Source organism: Haematobia irritans, chromosome 1, assembly GCF_050003625.1.
Source record: "Haematobia irritans isolate KBUSLIRL chromosome 1, ASM5000362v1, whole genome shotgun sequence".
Lineage (NCBI taxonomy): Eukaryota > Metazoa > Arthropoda > Insecta > Diptera > Muscidae > Haematobia > Haematobia irritans.
In genome coordinates, this window is record NC_134397.1 from 172,032,438 (window position 1) to 172,052,075 (window position 19,638).

General features: G+C 29.7%; 1 protein-coding gene and 1 long non-coding RNA gene across 3 annotated transcripts in view; both read right to left on the bottom strand.

The window, feature by feature from the left end:
* LOC142222139 (uncharacterized) overlaps positions 1-19,638 on the bottom strand; it is a 524,629-nt gene that overhangs the window by 156,349 nt on the left and 348,642 nt on the right. The window lies entirely within an intron of this gene.
* Positions 9,284-18,331, bottom strand: LOC142222137 (uncharacterized). Its single transcript, XM_075292104.1, has 2 exons — positions 17,700-18,331; positions 9,284-10,110 (listed from the first exon to the last, which is right to left on the bottom strand). The coding sequence occupies exons 1-2, from the start codon at positions 17,702-17,704 to the stop codon at positions 9,591-9,593; spliced, it is 525 nt and encodes a 174-aa protein (XP_075148219.1). The 5' UTR covers positions 17,705-18,331; the 3' UTR covers positions 9,284-9,590.

The following is a 19,638-nucleotide window of genomic DNA, read 5'->3' on the forward strand; positions in this document are numbered from 1 at the left end:
CGTATTAATTAAAAACATTTGTGCTATTATATTCAGCAAACTAGCCTTTTCAGAATTAAAGCAAAATTAAACAAACGTAAATAATATTTTGACCAAATTTTCTATAGAAATAAAATTTTGGCAATATTTTCTATAGAAATAAAATTTTGAAAAAATTTTCTGTGGATATCAAATTTTAAGAAAATTATCTATGTTAATAAAATTTTTGCAAAATTTCTATAGAAATAAAATTTTGGTACAATTTCATATATTAATAAAATTTTGGCAAAATTACCTATAGAACTAAATTTTTCGAAAAATATTCTATCAAAATAAAATTTTGAGAAAATATTCTATTAAAAAAAAATATGTTGTGAAAATTTTCTACAGAAATAAAATTTTGGAAAAATTATCTATAGAAATAAAGTTTTGACAAAATTGTCTATAGAAATAAAATTTCGACAAAATTTTCTATAAAAGTAAAATTTTTACAAAATTTTCTATAGAAATAAAATTTTTATTATATTACATGTTAGCCTGATACCGAAACAGGCAATTAATTTAATTGTATAATTAGAAATAAAATTTCGACAAAATTGTCTATAGATATAAAATTTTGACAATATTTCCTATAAGAATAATTTATAATTTATACAAAAATTTTCCACAGAAATCAATTTTGAAGAAATTGGTATAGAAAAAAAATTTTGACAAAATTTCCTATAGAAATAAAATTTTTACAAAATTTTCTATAGAAGTAAAGTTTTGACAAAATTTTCTATGTAAATAAAATTTTTGCAAAATTTTCTATAGAAGTAAAATGTATAAGAATAATTTATACAAAAATTTTCTACAGAAATCAATTTTGAAGAATTTGGTATAGAAATAAAATTTTGACAAAATTGTCTATAGAAATAAAATTTTTACAAAATTTTCTATAGAAGTAAAGTTTTGACAAAATTTTCTATGTAAATAAAATTTGTGCAAAATTTTCTATAGAAGTAAAATGTTGACAAAATTTGATATAGACTTAACATTTTGAGTAATTTGTCTATAGAAATAAAATTTTGACAAAATTTCCTATAGGAATAAAAGTTTGCCAAATTTTCTATAGAAATAAAATTTTGACAAAATTATCGGTAGAAAAAATTCTGAGAAAATGTTCTAAAGGAATAAAATTTTTACAAAATGTTCTACAGAAATAAAATTTCCTATAAAAATAAAATTTTTAAAAACAGATCTATAGAACTAAAATTTTGAGAAAATATTCTGTGGAAATTACATTTTTAGAAAATTTTCTATGAAAATAAAATTTTTTATAAAAAATATGATAAAATTTACTAAAATACCTTTAGAAATAAAATTTTGACAAAATTTTCTATAAAAATAAAATTGTGACAACATTTCGAGAAAATTTTCAATAGAAATAAAATTTTGAGAAAATATCTATAGACGTTAATTTTTGGGATCAATTTTCCGTAGAAATAAAATTTTTACAAAATTTTCTATAGAAATAAAATTGTGACAACATTTTCTATAGAAGTAAAATTTTTAAGAAATGTTCATAAAAATTAAATTTTGGCAAAATTTTCCATTGAAGTAAAATTTTGACAAAATTTTTTTATAGAAATAAAATTTTGATAAAGTTTTCTATAGAAATAAATTTTTTTCTACAGAAGTAAAACATTGGAAAAATTTTCTATAAAAATAAAATTTTCAGAAACAAAAGTATGTTGTGAAAATTTAAAATTTTGGGAAAATTATCTATAGAAATAAAATTTTGGGAAAATTATCTATAGAAATAAAGTTTTGACAAAATTGTCTATAGAAATAAAATTTCGACAAAATTTTCTATAGAAATAAAATTTTTACAAAATTTTTTATAGAAATAAAATTTCGACAAAATTTTCTATAAGAATAATTTATAATATATATAAAATTTTCTACAGAAATCAAACTTTGAAGAAATTGGTATAGAAATACAATGTTGACAAAATTTTCTATAGAAGTAAAATTTTGACAAAATTTTCTATCGAAATAAAAGTTGACAAAATGTGCTATAGAACTAAAATTTCGACAAAATTTTATATAGGAATAAAAGTTTGTCAAATATTCTATAGAAATAAAATTTTGACAAAATTTTCGGTAGAAAAAATTCGGAGAAAATTTTCAATAGGAATAAAATTTTTACAAAATTTTCTATAGAAATAAAGTTTTGACAAAATTTTCTACAGAAATAAACTTTTGACAAAGGTTTCCATTTCCTAAAGAAATAAAATTTTTAAAAACTGTTCTACACAACTAAAATTTTGAGAAAATATTCTGTGGAAATAATATTTTTAGAAAATTTTCTATGGAAATAAATTTGCTAAAGAATTGAAATTTTGAGAAAATTTCGTATAGAAGTAAAATTTTGACAAAATTTTCTATAGAAATAAAATTTTGACAAAATTTTCTATTGAAATAAAACGTTGACAAGTTTTTCTATAAAAATAAAATTTCTATACAAAATTTTGAGAAAATTTTCGATAGAAATACAATTTTGAGAAAATATCTATAGAAGTGAATTTTTGAGATCCATTTTCTTTAGAAATAAAATTTTTGCAAAATTTTTTATAGAAATACAATTTTGAGAAAATTTTGTGTAGAAGTGAAATTTTGAAGAAATGCCCATAAAAATTAAATTTTGCCAAAATTTTCCATAGAAGTACAATTTGGACAAATTTTTTTTATTGAAATAAAAATTTGAAAAAGTTTTCTATAGAAATAAATTTTTTCTACAGAAATAAAACATTGCAAAAATTTTCTATAGAAATAAAATTTTGACAAAATTTTCTATAGAAATAAAATTTTATTTCTATAGAAATAAACTTTTGACAAAATTTTCTATAGAAATAAAATTTTGACAAAATTTTCTATAGAAATACAATATTGATAAAATTGTCTATAGAAATACCATTTTGACCAAATTTTCTATAGAAATAAAATTTTATTTCTATAGAAATAAAATTTTGACAAAATTTTCTATAGAAATAAAATTTTGCCAAAATTTTCTATAGAAATAAAATTTTGACAAAATTTTCTATAGAAATACAATATTGATAAAATGTTCTATAGAAATACCATTTTGACCAAATTTTCTATAGAAATAAAATTTTGACAAAATTTTCTATAGAAATAAAACAAAAATTTCAATAGAAATAAAATCCTGACAAAGTTTTCTATTGAAATAAAACTTTGACAAAATTTTCTATAGAAATAAAATTTTGACAAAATTTTCTATAGAAATAAAATTTTAACAAAATTTTCTATACAAATAAAATTTTGACAAAATTTTCTACAGAAATAAAATTTTGGGAAAATTGTCTATAGAAATAAAGTTTTGACAAAATTGTCTATAGAAATAAAATTTCGACAAAATATTCTATAGAAGTAAAATATTTACAAAATTTTCTATAGAAATACAATTTCGACAATATTTTCTATAAGAATAAAACTTTAATAAAATTTTCTATAGAAATCAAATTTTGAAGAAATTGGTAAAGAAGTAGAATTTTGACAAAATTTTCTGTAGAAGTAAAGTTTTGACAAAAATTTTAATGTTAATAAAATGTTTCCAAAATTTTCTATAGAAGTAAAATTTTCATTTGTTTTGTTTTGTTATTGTTGGTTTTGTTCTTTAAGCATTGTTGTTGTTTTTTATTGCAGCTTAAAACCATACATTGACTAAACTACAAGTGTAGCTTAACCAACAGAGGAAAAGAATGTTTGTCAAATTTATTTGGGCAAAGCCCTATAGACTGCTAGATGGTTGGATGGACGCACGTTTCGGAATTACCACATTCCTCATCAGCATCCTCTACTTGCAGCAAAACTATCAACCAATTATCAGAATAAATTCAGGCAGTTTATTAAACCCAACAAAAACCACACTTGAACCCTCCGAAAAAAGGTTTTACATTGATAGCCGGCTTATGCCGAAATAAATTCGAAACAAACATATCTCTTTTCCTATGCCACTGTCAAATCATCGATTTGAATTCACATGGCTGGGTTTATTTTGAGCGTGCCTCCTCTTCTTTTTCCATTTGTTTTGTTTTGTTATTGTTGGTTTTGTTCTTTAAGCATTGTTGTTGTTTTTTTTTTGACAAAATTTGATATAGACATAACATTTTGAGAAAATTGTCTATAGAAATAAAACTTTGACAAAATTTTCTATAGAAATAAAAGTTGACAAAATTTGCTATAGAAATAAAATTTCGACAAAACTATCTATAGAAATAAAATTTTGAAAAAATTTGCTATAGAAATACAATTTTCTATAGGAATAACATTTTTAAAAAATTTTCTATAGAAATAAAGTTTTGACAAAATTTTCTACAGAAATAAAATTTTGACAAAGGTTTCCATTTCCTATAGAAATAAAATTTTTAAATTTAAATTTTAAAATTTTTGTTCTATAGAACTAAAATTTTGAGAAAATATTCTGTGGATATAAGATTTTTAGAAAATTTTCTATAGAGATAAAATTTTTTATAAAAAAATATGATAAAATTTTCTAAAGAATTGAAATTTTGAGAAAATTGCGTATAGAAATAAAATTTTGACAAAATTTTCTATAGAAATAAAATTTTGACAAAATACCCTGTAGAAATAAAATTTTGACGAAATTTTCTATTCAAATAAAATGTTGACAAAATTTTGAGAAAATTTTCGATAGAAATAAAATTTTGAGAAAATATCTATATAAATGAATTATATATAAAAATAAAATTGTGACAAAATTTTGAGATCATATCTATAGAAACGAATTTTTGAGATCAATTTTCTGTAGAAATAAAATTTTTACAAAATTTTTTATAGAAATACAATTTTGAGAAAATTTTCTATAGAAGTAAAATCTTGAAGAAATGTCCATAAAAATTTTTTTATAGAAATACAATTTTGAGAAAATTTCTATAAAAATGAAATTTTGTAGAAAATTTTTATAGAAAAACAAATTTCACAAAATATTGTATATATACAATGTCTTTAAAATGTGTAATTTTTATGTTATTTTATATTATTAAAGTTCATTGTAAGTTCTCGCTTTTTGTAAAACTTTATTTCTATAGAAAATTTTCTCAGACATTTTTCTTACCGAAAATTTTGTCAAAATTGTATTTCTATAGAAAATTTTGTCCAACTTTTATTTCTATAGGAAATTTTGTCAAAATTTTATTTCTATAAAAAATTTTGTTTAAATCTTATTCTTATACACGGATGAAAAAGACTGTTTTTCATATGTTTGGCTATAAACATTATATGTTTGGAACACAAATTTTTAAACACAATATTTTTGAGTGCAAGCATATAATGTTCATAAACTAGCATAACATGTTTGGGACATATATGTTAATATGTTAGAACATATTATGTTTGGGACATAAAATGTTTTTAAATATAATATGCTTGGGTGCAAACATATATTAATTTAGAAATAGCCTATAAACATATATGTGTTTAGTAGCTTGGAGCGATATTTAACAGGGAACGATATTGAATTAAGTTGGTGGTTGTTGCTTGTTATTACAAAATTAACATTTTATTTTTCCTTGGGCAATTGATCAGCTACTTCTTTGATCCTTACAAACTGTGTGGTCCGCTGTTCGAATCCCCGTCCGGCAAAAGGTAAAATTAAAATAAAAAAATCATACAATTGAATAATTTCTTCTACAATGTTTGTATTACAGAAAAAGGTGCTAAGAACTAAAAAATCTCGTGGAAGTGAGAAAGATGTGGGGGAATATACAATTGGGCAGAAACAAAATTTTGAGCATTCAGGTCGAAAACCTATGTTGTTAGCACCTATATTACCTGTTTATTTTCATAATTCATTATGATTGTAAATATATAAATAAATAAATAAAATTTTGAGCACAATATTGTTTGGGAGAATTTTTTAAAGCATATAATATTTTTGGGTGCAAAATGCTTCCAAACATATTATATGTTCACATAATTACATATTGTTTTTTGGAAGACAACATTATTGAATTTGGATGCAAAAATACAAAATGTTTGGAAATTGACTACCCAAACATATTATATATTGGAAGACATCAAACTTATAAATGTTTGGGCAATAGCCAAAAATGTATATGCTTGAAGCAAAATATGTTTGGGAGTATATGTTACAGAAGCGATTTTTTGTGAGCGTGTAGGAAAATCTTATTCTTATAGGAAATTTTCTTTTGAACCTCCGGAGTTCAATCCGGTGGACTTGTGCGCCTGATAATTTTTTAGAGATTATAAAAGAGGTGAAGTTTGGCACTAACAAATACAAAAGTTTTGACCGTTTGGAGGTCATAATTCAGGCCAAAGCTAGTCATTCCGAACAAATTTATGCTGATTTGAAAATTTTACTTTTTTCCGAATTTTTTTGCTTTCGAACAATAAACAAAAAATATAAATAAGTACCTGAAAAATTGTCTTTAATTTCATGTAGTACGATTAGACTTTAAACCTCCAATTTAGATGATAATTAAAAGGGCTTAAAAATTGTCAAAATGACGATAATTTGTCACATCTGGCAACATTGGACAATGTTGGTTTAGGTTGGTATAGTGACAACCCTTAATTTCGAATTACTTAGACTATTCTTTGATACCACAGTGGTGAGATATTAATGACAATGGACGTCGTTTAGGACATTGGACTAAGTTCCGGAAAATAATGTCTTCCCTTTAATGTTTTCCAATTCAATGTTCAATTTGAAATCCCCAATATAAGTAACAGAACGTTAAAATCTGTGCAGTGGATTCATCATAAATTTCAAATTGTAACTATGCAAATGGGTTGGAGGCAGGCAGGACTTCATTGATTCAAGGGAGTAGTAAAAGTTTAAATGAAATTCAATGAAATGGTTGTCGGCCAAATAAGTTTCATGTTTTTTTTTTCTTTTGCATAAAAAAAAAAACAACTTTTCCAATAACCACCAAATCATTGCTCAGCAAAAATTTATTTTCTAATTTTCATTTGCTTTCATTTGACCAGATTCAAGGACAATGTCAATAAATTGGCGAAGCCCTCAATGAGCAACCACATAATAATCAGCAAAACTGAATGAAAGCCAAACCGATAAAAACAACTCAAATGTAATGTCATACAATTGAATTCAATTCAAAATACCTATTCACGATGACCCAAAGCCAACTAACAATGAAAGAAAACAAAAACGAAAAAAAAAACTAAAACAAATTGTACAAAAAAGGATATTCGAAGGACCACAAATACATGACAATGGTAGGAAGTCCATAAAGAAAATTTGTTATTGTTAAGACCTCAAGACAGGCAAACAAAAAACAGAACGTCCAAAGCAAATTGAAAATCTATAGAAGCAAAAGAACAAAAATAGAAGGAATCAATAAAAAAGGTACCATTACATACAGTCCCTAAGAAACCAACGATTCAAGAAAATAAAAGTAAAAGATCACAAAATGTGAAACATTCCAATGTCGGACCATAATCCTTGAAAATCCGATTTTTCGACCCAAATACATGGCATGAAATATAACCATTTTCTTTGGATAATATATAGGAGAATATACCATCATAAACATAAAGGAAAATTGGGAAATATATTAATCGCCATTGAAAGCATAGCAAATATTTCCGGTATTTAATTGTATTGATAAGAAAAAAAACTAATATTGTTTTTTTACAAGCGAAAATAATAATAGTAATACCAAAAATCAATAAAAGAGCATTAACGTAAAATAATAATAAGCATTAGTCGGGTAAAGCAGATATATCGTTGAGGATAAAGTGGTTTAAAAGCAAGTAGACATGACGATGCTACTTTTTTAAATAGTTTGATAGTTATAATACAAATTAAATTTAGAAATTTAAATATGTGTATTATTCCACGTCATATTATGCCTGAAACCCCACAAACTACATATCGGTTCACAATAAGATATAACCCAGATACAGACCGATTACTAGGTATGAGGGTCCTCAACACCATTTTTTTTTATCATATTTACTTGAAATACGACACATGATGTTCGTATGCAACTGTAGCAATGGTGTCAAAACTAATCTACCTAAATTTGAAGAAAATTTTACCACAATACTACCAAATTAATTTTTTTTAATTCATTGAATTTTAAATATTTGAATGATTTATAACTCTATAGAAATTTTTGTCAACATTTTATTTCTATAGAAAATTTTGTCAAAATTTTATTTCCATCCAAAAAATTTTTTTAAATTTTTATTTCTGTTGAGAAAAATTTCTCAAAATTTTATTTCTATGGAAATATTTTGTAAAATTTTTGTTTCAAATAAATATTTTGTCAAATTTTTACTTCTATAGAAAATTTTCTCAAAATTTTATTTCTTTAGAAAATTTTGTCAAAATTTAATTTCTATTGAAAATTTTCTCAAAATTTTATTTCTATTGAAAATTTTGTCAAAGTTTTATTTTTATACAAAATGTTGTCAAAATTTTACTTCTATAGAAAATGTTGTCAAAGTTTTATTTCTATAGAAAAATATTGGCAACATTTTATTTTTATAGAAAATTTGGTTAAAATTGTATATCTACAGAAAATTTGTCAATATTTAATTTCTATAGAAAATTTGTCAAAATTGTATATCTATAAAAAGTTTGTCAATGTTTAATTTTTATAGAAAATTTTGTCAACATTTTATGTCTATAGAAATATTTTGTCAAATTTTTGTTTCTATAAAAATATTTTGTCAAATTTTTACATCTATAGAAGATTTTCTCAAATTTTTATTCCTATAGAAAATATTGTCTAAATTTTCTCAAAATTTTATTTCTATTGAAAGTTTTCTCAAATTTTTATTTCTCTACAAAATTTTGTCAAAATTTTATTTCTATAGAAAATATTGGCAACATTTTATTTCTAAAGAAAATATTGTCCATATTTTATTTCTATAGAAAATTTTGTCAAAATCTTATTTTTATAGAAATGTTTTTGAACAATTGGATGACAGCTGAACCAAAAACCAATGGAGTGGAAGTTGAGAAAGAGTGGGATTAAAGAGCAATTGGAACCCAGGAGTACAATGCTTGGATCTTGTCACTATCACCCACTTGCTGCTTGTGTGCTGACCAACACGAGTGGAAATAAAATTGTGGACTGTATTGCGGAGTTGTTGTAATCACAGCAGGAGTGAAATGACCCACCAATATCCAATTGAAGTTGCGGGGAAAGCGACTTGAATTCCTATGTAGTATAAAATCTCCGTATTAGAGATATTATACGCGGGTAAAAGAATAAGAAACACAAGATTTTTCAAGTGGCAATTAATCCTTTATTAAATATAGGTGGCTCACCAGTTGGTAGTCAAAGTGCAAGTGAAGTAATTCTTGAGTTTGTACTTCAGAGAATGTATCGGTATCCGTTTTTACACATTAATTTTTATCGATATATAATTCACAATTAAAAGATACAAATTAATTCTAAACTGTTATACAGAAAACATTTCAATTTGTAACGGTTGAAAATTTTTGAAATTCAAATTTGGAAATTCATTTTTAATAATTAAATGATAAAAATTATAAAAAATAATAAAAAAAATGTTGTCTAAACACCAGTTTAGACATGCCGCCGGCCTTGCACTTGTGCAAAAGATGGCGAGGAACATAAGACGGCAGCTAGAGATCGAATAGCCTCAGACAGAATCAAATGATTTGGCGTGGTTGGTGTTTCTCGGGTTTCTTTGGCCTTCTTTGTGTGTTTACGAGCCCGTGATTTAATTGAGGCTTTTTGCTGCGACGCCTGTTTGACAGTGCTTTGCTGTTGATGAGGTCTCTTCGAGTGGCTTCGTGAAGAAGTGGTATTTTGGTTTCGCGGGTACTGTCCATGTAAAAGCGTATGATGGCGAGCTTTACACTTCCTACAGGAATCTGTTGAGGGGCAAGCATTTGTAGTATGGCTCTTGGCTAAGCAATTTTCGCAGTAATTATGGGTCCTTATAGCAATTCTACGCTGCAGTGCATCCATGTCGAGGAATTTCTTGCAAAAGCGAATTGGGTGGAAAGTTCGACAAAGCTCACACTTATAGAGATAAGGATTTCGTCGGCGTGTGTGAGATGCTTTACGTTCCGTGGTACTTCTGAAATTATTTAAGAGACAATAGTGCAATTATTAAAGGTATTGCCTTCACAAGCGTGAAAGGCAAAGGTATTTATTTGTTTTTGTTTATTGTAAGAGGGTTGAAAAAGTTTACATGTTCTCTGAATCAAATGGCAAAAGACACAATTTTACTATTGGACGTGTTATCGTCCCAGTTTCAACTCGGATATCGGCTACACGAACCATGTTGTCAGATCCGATATGAGTCTTCTCAACTCGTCCGAGCCGCCATTCGCACGGGGGGAGTAAATCATCCAAAACCACTACCAAGTCACCAATTTTAATATTCGGGGTGCAATTTTTCCACTTGTAGCGCTTTTGGAGGGCCTTGAGATAGTCTTCTTTCCATCTTAACGCAAACTGATGGTGAAGTGCCTTAAGTTTCAGCCACCGGTTTATAAGGGATAAATCTGTAGAAACGGGTTCAGGAAGAGCCATTATGGGCGCACCCTTGATAAAATGGCCAGGGGTTAACGCAGTTAAATCAGAAGGGTCTTCAGACATGGCAGAAATCGGCCGAGAATTTAATACACCTTCTATCCGCGTAAGTACAGTGGCAAACTGTTCGAATGTGAACCTATGGGAGCCGGCAATCCTTTTTAGATGATACTTAAAACTTTTTACGGCTGCCTCCCATAGTCCGCCCATGTGGGGTGCATGAGGCGGTATAAATCGCCACTCAAAGCCGTGAGTGGAATACTTCTGAGATATGCAAGTTGATGATGATTTGAGAAAGTGGGAAAATTCTTTGAGAAGATGTCGACTAGCGCCTATGAAATTGCGCCCATTATCAGAGATTACCCTCTGGGGGAGCCCCCGCCTCCCAACGAAACGGGCGAATGCAGCCTCAAATGCTGCTGATGACAAGTCACTACATGGCTCCAGATGTATCGCTTTCGTGGAAAAGCATACAAATACACAAGCATAACCCTTCATTATTGGAGATTTGCGTAAGTGGGAGCTTTTAAGTTCGAAGGGACCAGCAAAATCGATGCCGGTGAAATGAAATGGAGGTGTGATTGTACAACGTTCTGGTGGTAACGGCGCCATGATTTGGGAGCAAGGCTTGTGCTTAAATATAACGCACGTCTTGCACTTGCGTATTATGCTTTTCACTCGGGTCTTTGCGCGAGCCAAATAGAATTCGGTTTGTAACATTCTGCACATTAGAATGCATTCACCGTGTGCAAGAAATAAGTGTAGATGCGAGAGATATAAATGGCATAGCCGGGAATTACCCGGAAGTATTATTGGGTATCGCTCATTATACGATAGGGATGAATCTGCCAAACGGCCGTTCACTCTCATTATCCCATGGGAATCCAAAAAAGGATTTAGCGTGGAAAGTGAACTCTTGTTCGAGATAGGATTGGACTTTTTGAGTTCCCCGTATTCTGTTTCGAAGAAACGTTTTTGAGATAAAATTATTAAACGAGTTTTTATGGATTTGATCTCTGAATGAGTTAATTCTGCAGAGGCAGTATGAACCTTGTTAGTTTTGGCACAACAATTGGAATAGAAGCGATAAATATATGCCAGAACCCTTAGTGCCCTAGGATACGAAGAGAATCTGTCCAATATATCAGGTAGTTCCACATTAACATTAAAGGATTGTACTTGTTTCTGGGATTGTGGTGGAGCGAGGGGATTCGAGTTAGGCCACGTCGATGAGGGATTCGTGATCCACGATGGACCTGTCCACCACAACGAATTTGTTTTTAATTCTTGAGGATTTGAACCTCGGGTGCCTATATCGGCAGGGTTATCACGAGTAGGCACATGTCGCCATTTCGCATTGGGAACTAATGAGTGAATTTGAGACGTACGATTTGCTACGTACGTCTCCCAATTCCATGGGGGTTTAGACAACCATCCTAGGACGATCGAAGAGTCTGTCCAAAGAAATGTCTCGGAAACTTTGAAATCAAATTTTGAAATAACAAAATTCACCAATTTCGCAAGTAAGAGAGCTCCATTCAATTCTAATCGCGGTAGGCAAACAGTTTGAAGTGGAGCCACTTTACTCTTTGCTATTAGCAAGTTCGAAAAGGTTACATGTTTTGAGGTTTGGGATCTTACATAAACACAGGCACAGTAGGCGGCCTTAGACGCGTCAGAAAATCCATGAATCTCAACATTGTCCGTTGGATAATATTGGATCCAACGGTTTATGGTAATTTCATTAATTTTTGACAAGTCAGAAACTAGAGAGCGCCATTTTTGTAGAGATTCTTGGCCAATATCATCATCCCAGCCGATGCCCTCCAACCATAACTGTTGCATCATGATTTTTGCTCGAATAATTATGGGTGTAATCCACCCAGCTGGGTCAAATAATGAGGCAATTGCCGATAAAATTTTTCTCTTCGTTATGCTTTCACAGTCTGAGATGGGATTAAATGAATAAGAGAATGTGTCAGTGTATGCATTCCACTTTAACCCAAGAGCTTTCGCAGAGCTAGTCTCTTGGAAGCGTAAAAAATCGGATTCGTACAAGTCTTCAGGAGATAACCCTTGAAGCAATTGTGAATCATTAGATGCAAATTTCCTTAATGGAAACCCAGCGGAATTGAGAACTTCAACCAACTGATTCAAAATAGTTTTCGTGTCTGTCAGAGTAAACCCACCAGATAAAACATCATCTACATATATTTCATTCCGTAAAATTGAAGAGATTTGTGGGAACTGTTCTTGGCAGTCAGTTGCCAATTGCAAAATGGTTCGAATCGAAAGAAAAGGTGCGCAATTAATTCCAAACGTGACACGGTTTAATTGATAATCTTTAGGGGAACTTGCGGAATCTTTCCTATGTACAATTCTCTGAAAGGGTCTATCCGCAGGATGTACCAGAATTTGTCTGTACATCTTTTGAATGTCACCAGAAAATACATATTTGTATTTTCTCCAGTTGAGTATGACAAAGGTCAGATCGTTCTGTAGAGTTGGGCCAGTGTAAAGTACGTCGTTAAGTGAATACCCAGATTTCGTTTTCCTCGACGCATTGAACACTATTCGTAGCTTTGTCGTTTTGTGTTCCGGGCGTAATACCGCATGATGCGGAAGGTAATAAGAGCGAAAAGAATCGTTTTGTGACAACTCACATGGTGAAACTTCCTCCATGTGGCCAAGTTTGAGGTATTCGTTCAAGACAGCTTCATACTGCGCGTGAAATTCGGGATTTCTGCTAAGTGTGCGCTCCATACGTGAATATTGCGCCAGAGCCATGAATCTTGACGAACCAAGGGAAACAAATTGGGGAAATTCTTGTTTAAATGGTAGACGTACCATGTACCGACCGTCTTCTCGTCGTATAGTTGTGGATTTGTAAAAATTTTCGCAAAATTCGCTCTCCTTTGACGGTGGTGGTTCGGAAGGAACTTCTTCCGTTTCCCAAAATTTTCGTATGAGTTCATGAAGAAGGCGTGTCTCATCTTCCGAAACCCGTATGGAAAATGACTGCACAGTTTCAGCCCTTATAGGACCACTTAAGACCCATCCGAAAACGGTATTGTAGGCAGAAGTGGTTCCACAAATATTCTTCTTAATGCCGTCTATATTAATAAACCTCTCGGAGTCGTTCCCAAGTACAAGATCTACTTGAGCAGACTTGTTAAAGTTGGGATCGGCTAAGTCTAGTTCCTGAAGAGCAGAGGACTGTGGAATTTCGAAAGACGAAGCAGGTAATCGTTGAGTAACCTTCGGTAAAACTATGGCCCTTATTGTGAAGCGAGAGTCTGTCCTTCGTGCAACCAATGTAAGCTCACATTCCTTACTTGATGTTTGATGCTGTCCACCAATACCTGATATCTCAAACAGCGCCTTTCTATATGGGATCTTCAAGCGATTACGAATCCTTTCAGACAAAAATGTCCTTTGGGATCCTGGATCGATAAGGGCGCGTATAGTAAATAGCTCGCCGTCATGTTCGACCTGCACCAAAGCCGTTCGCAACAAAATAGTCTCGTTGCTAGAAGAAAAGTTGGCCTGAATTTGCGAGCATGAATTGGATGAAGTTGAAGGGCCATCCACGAAAGAGTTAAGAGCCACTTGCTGGCCATCGATAGTAGTCGGTGTGGTTTTATCTGTATTTGTAACAGTCGTAACCGTTTTTATATGGAGCAAAGTGTGGTGGTTTTTCTTACACTCCCAACACCTTTTCTTGCTTTTGCAACTATTCTTCACATGACCCGTTGAGAGACAATTATTACAAATTTTATTGCGGAAAACATAATCAATTCTTTCTTGGGTGCTCAATTTCTTAAATTCCGGGCAAATTCGTAAGCTGTGGTCATTATTGCAAAGAGTACATAAAGCCAAATTGTCCTGAGATAAAAATGTTTGAGTCTTCGATTTATAAGACTCAATTGGAGTCGAATATCTATCCTTAGTTGATCGAATTCTGGAAATTCGCTCCACTACTTCGAATCTATTTACAAGAAACTCGTCCATTTGGGACCATCGTGGCAGATCTCTATGGGATTTTAAAGATTGTTCCCACAGAGATAGTGTTTCGTCTGGAAGTTTTGTTGAAATAAGATATATTAAAATAGGATCCCAACCGTCTACGTCAACATCCAATGTTTTGAGAGTCGAAAGGCAATCATTTACTGTAGATTGGACCTTCTGTATCGAATCGCTATTCTCCACAGTGGCAGGTGGGATATTGAAAAGTATTCGGAGTTGATTATCAACCAAGACTCTTTTGTTCTCATACCTAGTCTTAAGGGCATCCCATGCTAAATCGAAATTTTCATCGCACAGGGTATACCTTTTCACGATAGCACCGGCGCTCCCGCGGGTTTTGTTTCGAAGGTGATATAACTTTTGTGCTCGGGTAAGTTTTGGGTGGTTGACGTAGACCGCCGTGAACATATCACGAAATGACGGCCATTCTTCGTAACCACCCTTGAAAATCTCGGTGTCACACGGTGGAACCTTTATAAAACTTCCAGTGGAGTCCTGTGGTTGGCCGTGGTAAACAGAAAATTCATTAGGAATCGGTGCTGGGACGTTAGGCCCAGGAACCCGATATTGTGCAAATAATGAAGGTTGCCTGGAAGTAATGTTCTGACCCCTTTCCATTCGGAGGATATCTATTATCTTTGAACGGGTTGAATAATACTCCTCCGCGCAAATGTTATAATTCAATCGAACCTTATCCTTAAAATCCTTGTCCGCAATGAGCCCTGGAGTCATCATTACGTTCCGATAACCGTCCTGAACCTTCCTCCATCTCCCTTCTAATTCATCAAACTTGACATCTAACAAGGTCTCAGTCTGATTTTCAAGATCAGCTTTCTCAAAAATGTCACAAAATAAAACGAGGTGATCACAGTCGAACAGAAATTCTTGTCCTCGCATATCCTGCTCACCCGCGTTGTCATTGCTAACAGAATTCGGAGCACTTCGAGACATATTAACCGAAGGTACGCCTTTGTCCGTAGGAGACAACATGTAATCACGAAAATATAAGGATTGTCAAGATATTCACTCTTTAAGTGGACAATTTATCAGAAAGGACAAACCAAGTGGAGAGTCCTCACAATTCAAATTTAATGGAGCAGAAATGTTTCTGCAGTTTCCCAATAAACAAATCGACCGCGATGATAATTTTCTTTTCAAATTACTCAATAGTTCGACTATTTTCAAATTAAGACTCAGTTGAATTGAAAAAAACAAAATATTCATATATCTATGTATTATATACAAGCGGAAAAAATGTAAACAAGTGCGAATAAAGTATGAAAAATGGGAATGAAAATCAGTAGAAATCCAGAACAAAATATTTATATAGTATTTGTAAGCGGAAAATATGAAAACAAGTGCGAAAAGATATAAAAATGAGAATAAGAATCAGCAGAAATCAAGAACAAAATATTTTTGTAGTATTTGTAAGCGAAAATATGAACACAAGTGCGAATAAGATATAAAAAATGAGAATAAGAATATGTAAAATCCAATAACGCCGAATGTCAGCTGAGGATTTAGGCTTACAAATTATTCGTTAACCTTTTTCCTCGAGTGTGTAGCAATATGTGCGTAATTAGTGTGCGTGGTATTAATTTTCGTTTTCTTTAGTAAACAGCAGCACCAACTGATTACATACAGATTATTTGCGATTATTGAGCTATTTTGGGGCTATATATGTATTTATGTGAATATGTATTGATGACAATCTTGTGCAATAGAACTGTGATATAATTGTAAATACTGTGCAATATTTCAAAAAATATATATTTATATTTTATATTTTTAAACTTTCTGTTAAGAACAACATTTTTATGTATTTCCCGTTTCCATTTAAATAATGATAATGTGCAATGTTATTTTAGGAAAATGCAATGTCCTAAAGTACTTATTTAATTCGTTTTGTTGCATGAAATGTGCCATATATTTCAGTATATATTTTATTATTTTTTTGCATATCTTTCTTTAAGTCTTGCGTACAGCGCAATGTATTTCAGTGCCAGTCTTAATCTCTTAGGAAAAATAAGGCACTACTTTTAGAATAACAATTTTATTATTCCATTTCATTTTTTTACGAATGTGACATACATTTAAACAATAATAATTATTTCTCTTTATTATTACTTCTCCACCTCTAATTGAGTGATCAAAGTGTTATATGGGCGAATAGCAGAAACTTGATAATATATGTATAAGAGCGTACAGAGAGCCTAACTTAAATATGGCTACGATCTTCCGTTACGTCACTCCATAAAACTTTGAGTGATAAATTGTTTTTTTTTTCCAAGAGAAATTGCGCCAAAATTACGAAATGAGAATAGTAAAATAAAAATGAAAAATGTGTTACCTTTCTTATACTCTTCCTTGATGAACAGGTTTTTTTGGAGATAACGGCAAAATCTCAGACTTCTTTTTTGGCACACTATTTTTATTTCATTTGTTATTTCGTTGTTCCAACTGAACCAAATGAAAGAATTTATTCGTAATATTCTATAACGGATCTTACACTTTTTTCTTTTGTGCGCTAACTTTTTGGTTAAAATAACGGATTTCTTCACATCTGTAATATTCACGAATTTATTTAACCTCCTCCATTTCGCACATTTTGCAAATTTTTTCACCAATTTTGGCACATGAAAAATTTCAGAATTACAAACAATTTCTTCTAACTTTTTACAAATTTTACTAAATTTGGAATTAAAAAGTCCCACAAATGGTGGACTTCTCGGACTTTTGCGACAAGAATTATATTCCTTTCTCAAAATGAGATTTTTCCCTTTTTTTGGATAGCAAATGCACTTTAATATTTTTGTTATTGCTTATTTCGGGTATAAAGCGAAAATTGTAATTTACTTTAAATCTGAACTATATTGCACAGATCGCAATCATATTCCCACAAAGTTGTGATTGCGTGTTTTACTTTATATATGTTCAATCTAATATATTGAATTTTGCGATTTTACTAATTTTTCTCAGATTATTATCATCGACTTTATAGAATTTAAACCACCACGCACACTTTCGATTCCAGTAATAATCCGCGGTTTTACTTAAAGCGCACTTACCGAAGTCAATTACCAACTAATGCGTAGTTGTCATTACCTCATGTTTTATGCTGTGTTTCTTTGTGATTGACTGGTATTACTCTCTTCTCTTGAGGACCATGAACAATTGGATGACAGCTGAACCAAAAACCAATGGAGTGGAAGTTGAGAAAGAGTGGGATTAAAGAGCAATTGGAACCCAGGAGTACAATGCTTGGATCTTGTCACTATCACCCACTTGCTGCTTGTGTGCTGACCAACACGAGTGGAAATAAAATTGTGGACTGTATTGCGGAGTTGTTGTAATCACAGCAGGAGTGAAATGACCCACCAATATCCAATTGAAGTTGCGGGGAAAGCGACTTGAATTCCTATGTAGTATAAAATCTCCGTATTAGAGATATTATACGCGGGTAAAAGAATAAGAAACACAAGATTTTTCAAGTGGCAATTAATCCTTTATTAAATATAGGTGGCTCACCAGTTGGTAGTCAAAGTGCAAGTGAAGTAATTCTTGAGTTTGTACTTCAGAGAATGTATCGGTATCCGTTTTTACACATTAATTTTTATCGATATATAATTCACAATTAAAAGATACAAATTAATTCTAAACTGTTATACAGAAAACATTTCAATTTGTAACGGTTGAAAATTTTTGAAATTCAAATTTGGAAATTCATTTTTAATAATTAAATGATAAAAATTATAAAAAATAATAAAAAAAATGTTGTCTAAACACCAGTTTAGACAGTTTTGTTAAAATTTTATCCTTATAGAAAAATTGTCAAAAATTTTATTTCTATACACACAAAAAATTTTTTTTCTGATTCAATCACCAAATTAATTGATCCAATAAATTTTTTAATTGAAATGTCTTCAATCACGAAAATGATAGTATCAATCACAGTTTTAATTGGGTATAGAACAAATTCTTGATTAAAAAATTAATTGATTTTTTCAGCAAATTTGAATTAATTTTTTAATTGATTCAATTAAAAATTTAATTGATGTTGATTGCAAAACTCAGTTAATTTATTAATTAAAAAAGGTAACTATTTTTAATTACTTTCTGAATTGACTTAGAGTTTTTATTTGGATTAACAAATGATTGTTTGAAATACATTTTTAATTAAAAATTTAAAAAAAAATCAGCACTTTTTTAACTGAATTAGTCTTCCGAATTTGATTAAAAAGTTAATTGTATCAATTAATTTTTTAATTAAAAATTTTAAAATTTTCAATCATTCACTTAATTAACTTAATGTTTCTACCATGATTAAAAAGTTAATTGTATCAATTAATTTATTAATTGAAAACATTTTCAACTTCAATTAACTTTTTAATTGGAAATATGTTGGTGATATTTTTTTTCTGTGTAGAAAATATTGGCAACATTTTATTTCTAAAGAAAATTTTGTCAAAATTTTATTTCTATAGAAAATTTTGTCAAAATCTTATTTTTATAGAAATGTTTTGTCAAAATCTTATTTTTATAGAAATGTTTTGTCAAAATTTTATTTCTATAGAAAATTTACTCAAATTTTTATTTGTATAGAAAATTTAGTTAAAATTTTATTTCTAAGAAAATTTTCTCAAATTTTTATTTCTATAGAAAATTTTGTCAAAGCTTTATTTCTATAAAAAAATTTGTCGAAATTTTATTTCTATTGAAAATTTCATCAAAATTTTCTTAAATTTTTATTTCTATTTCTATTGAGAAAGATTTCTCAAATTTTTATTTCTATAGTTAATTTTCTCAAACTTTTATTTCTATAGAAAATTTAAAAATTTTATTTCTATAAAAATTTTTCTCACATTTTTATTTCTATTGAAAATTTTGTCAAAGTTTTATTGCTATAGAAAACTTTATCATCGTTTTATTTTTATAGAAAACCTTGTCAAAATTGTATTTCTATAAAAAATTTTGTCAAAATTGTATTTCTATAGACAAATTTGTCAAAATTTTAATTCTGTTGAAAGTTTTCTCAAAATTTCAG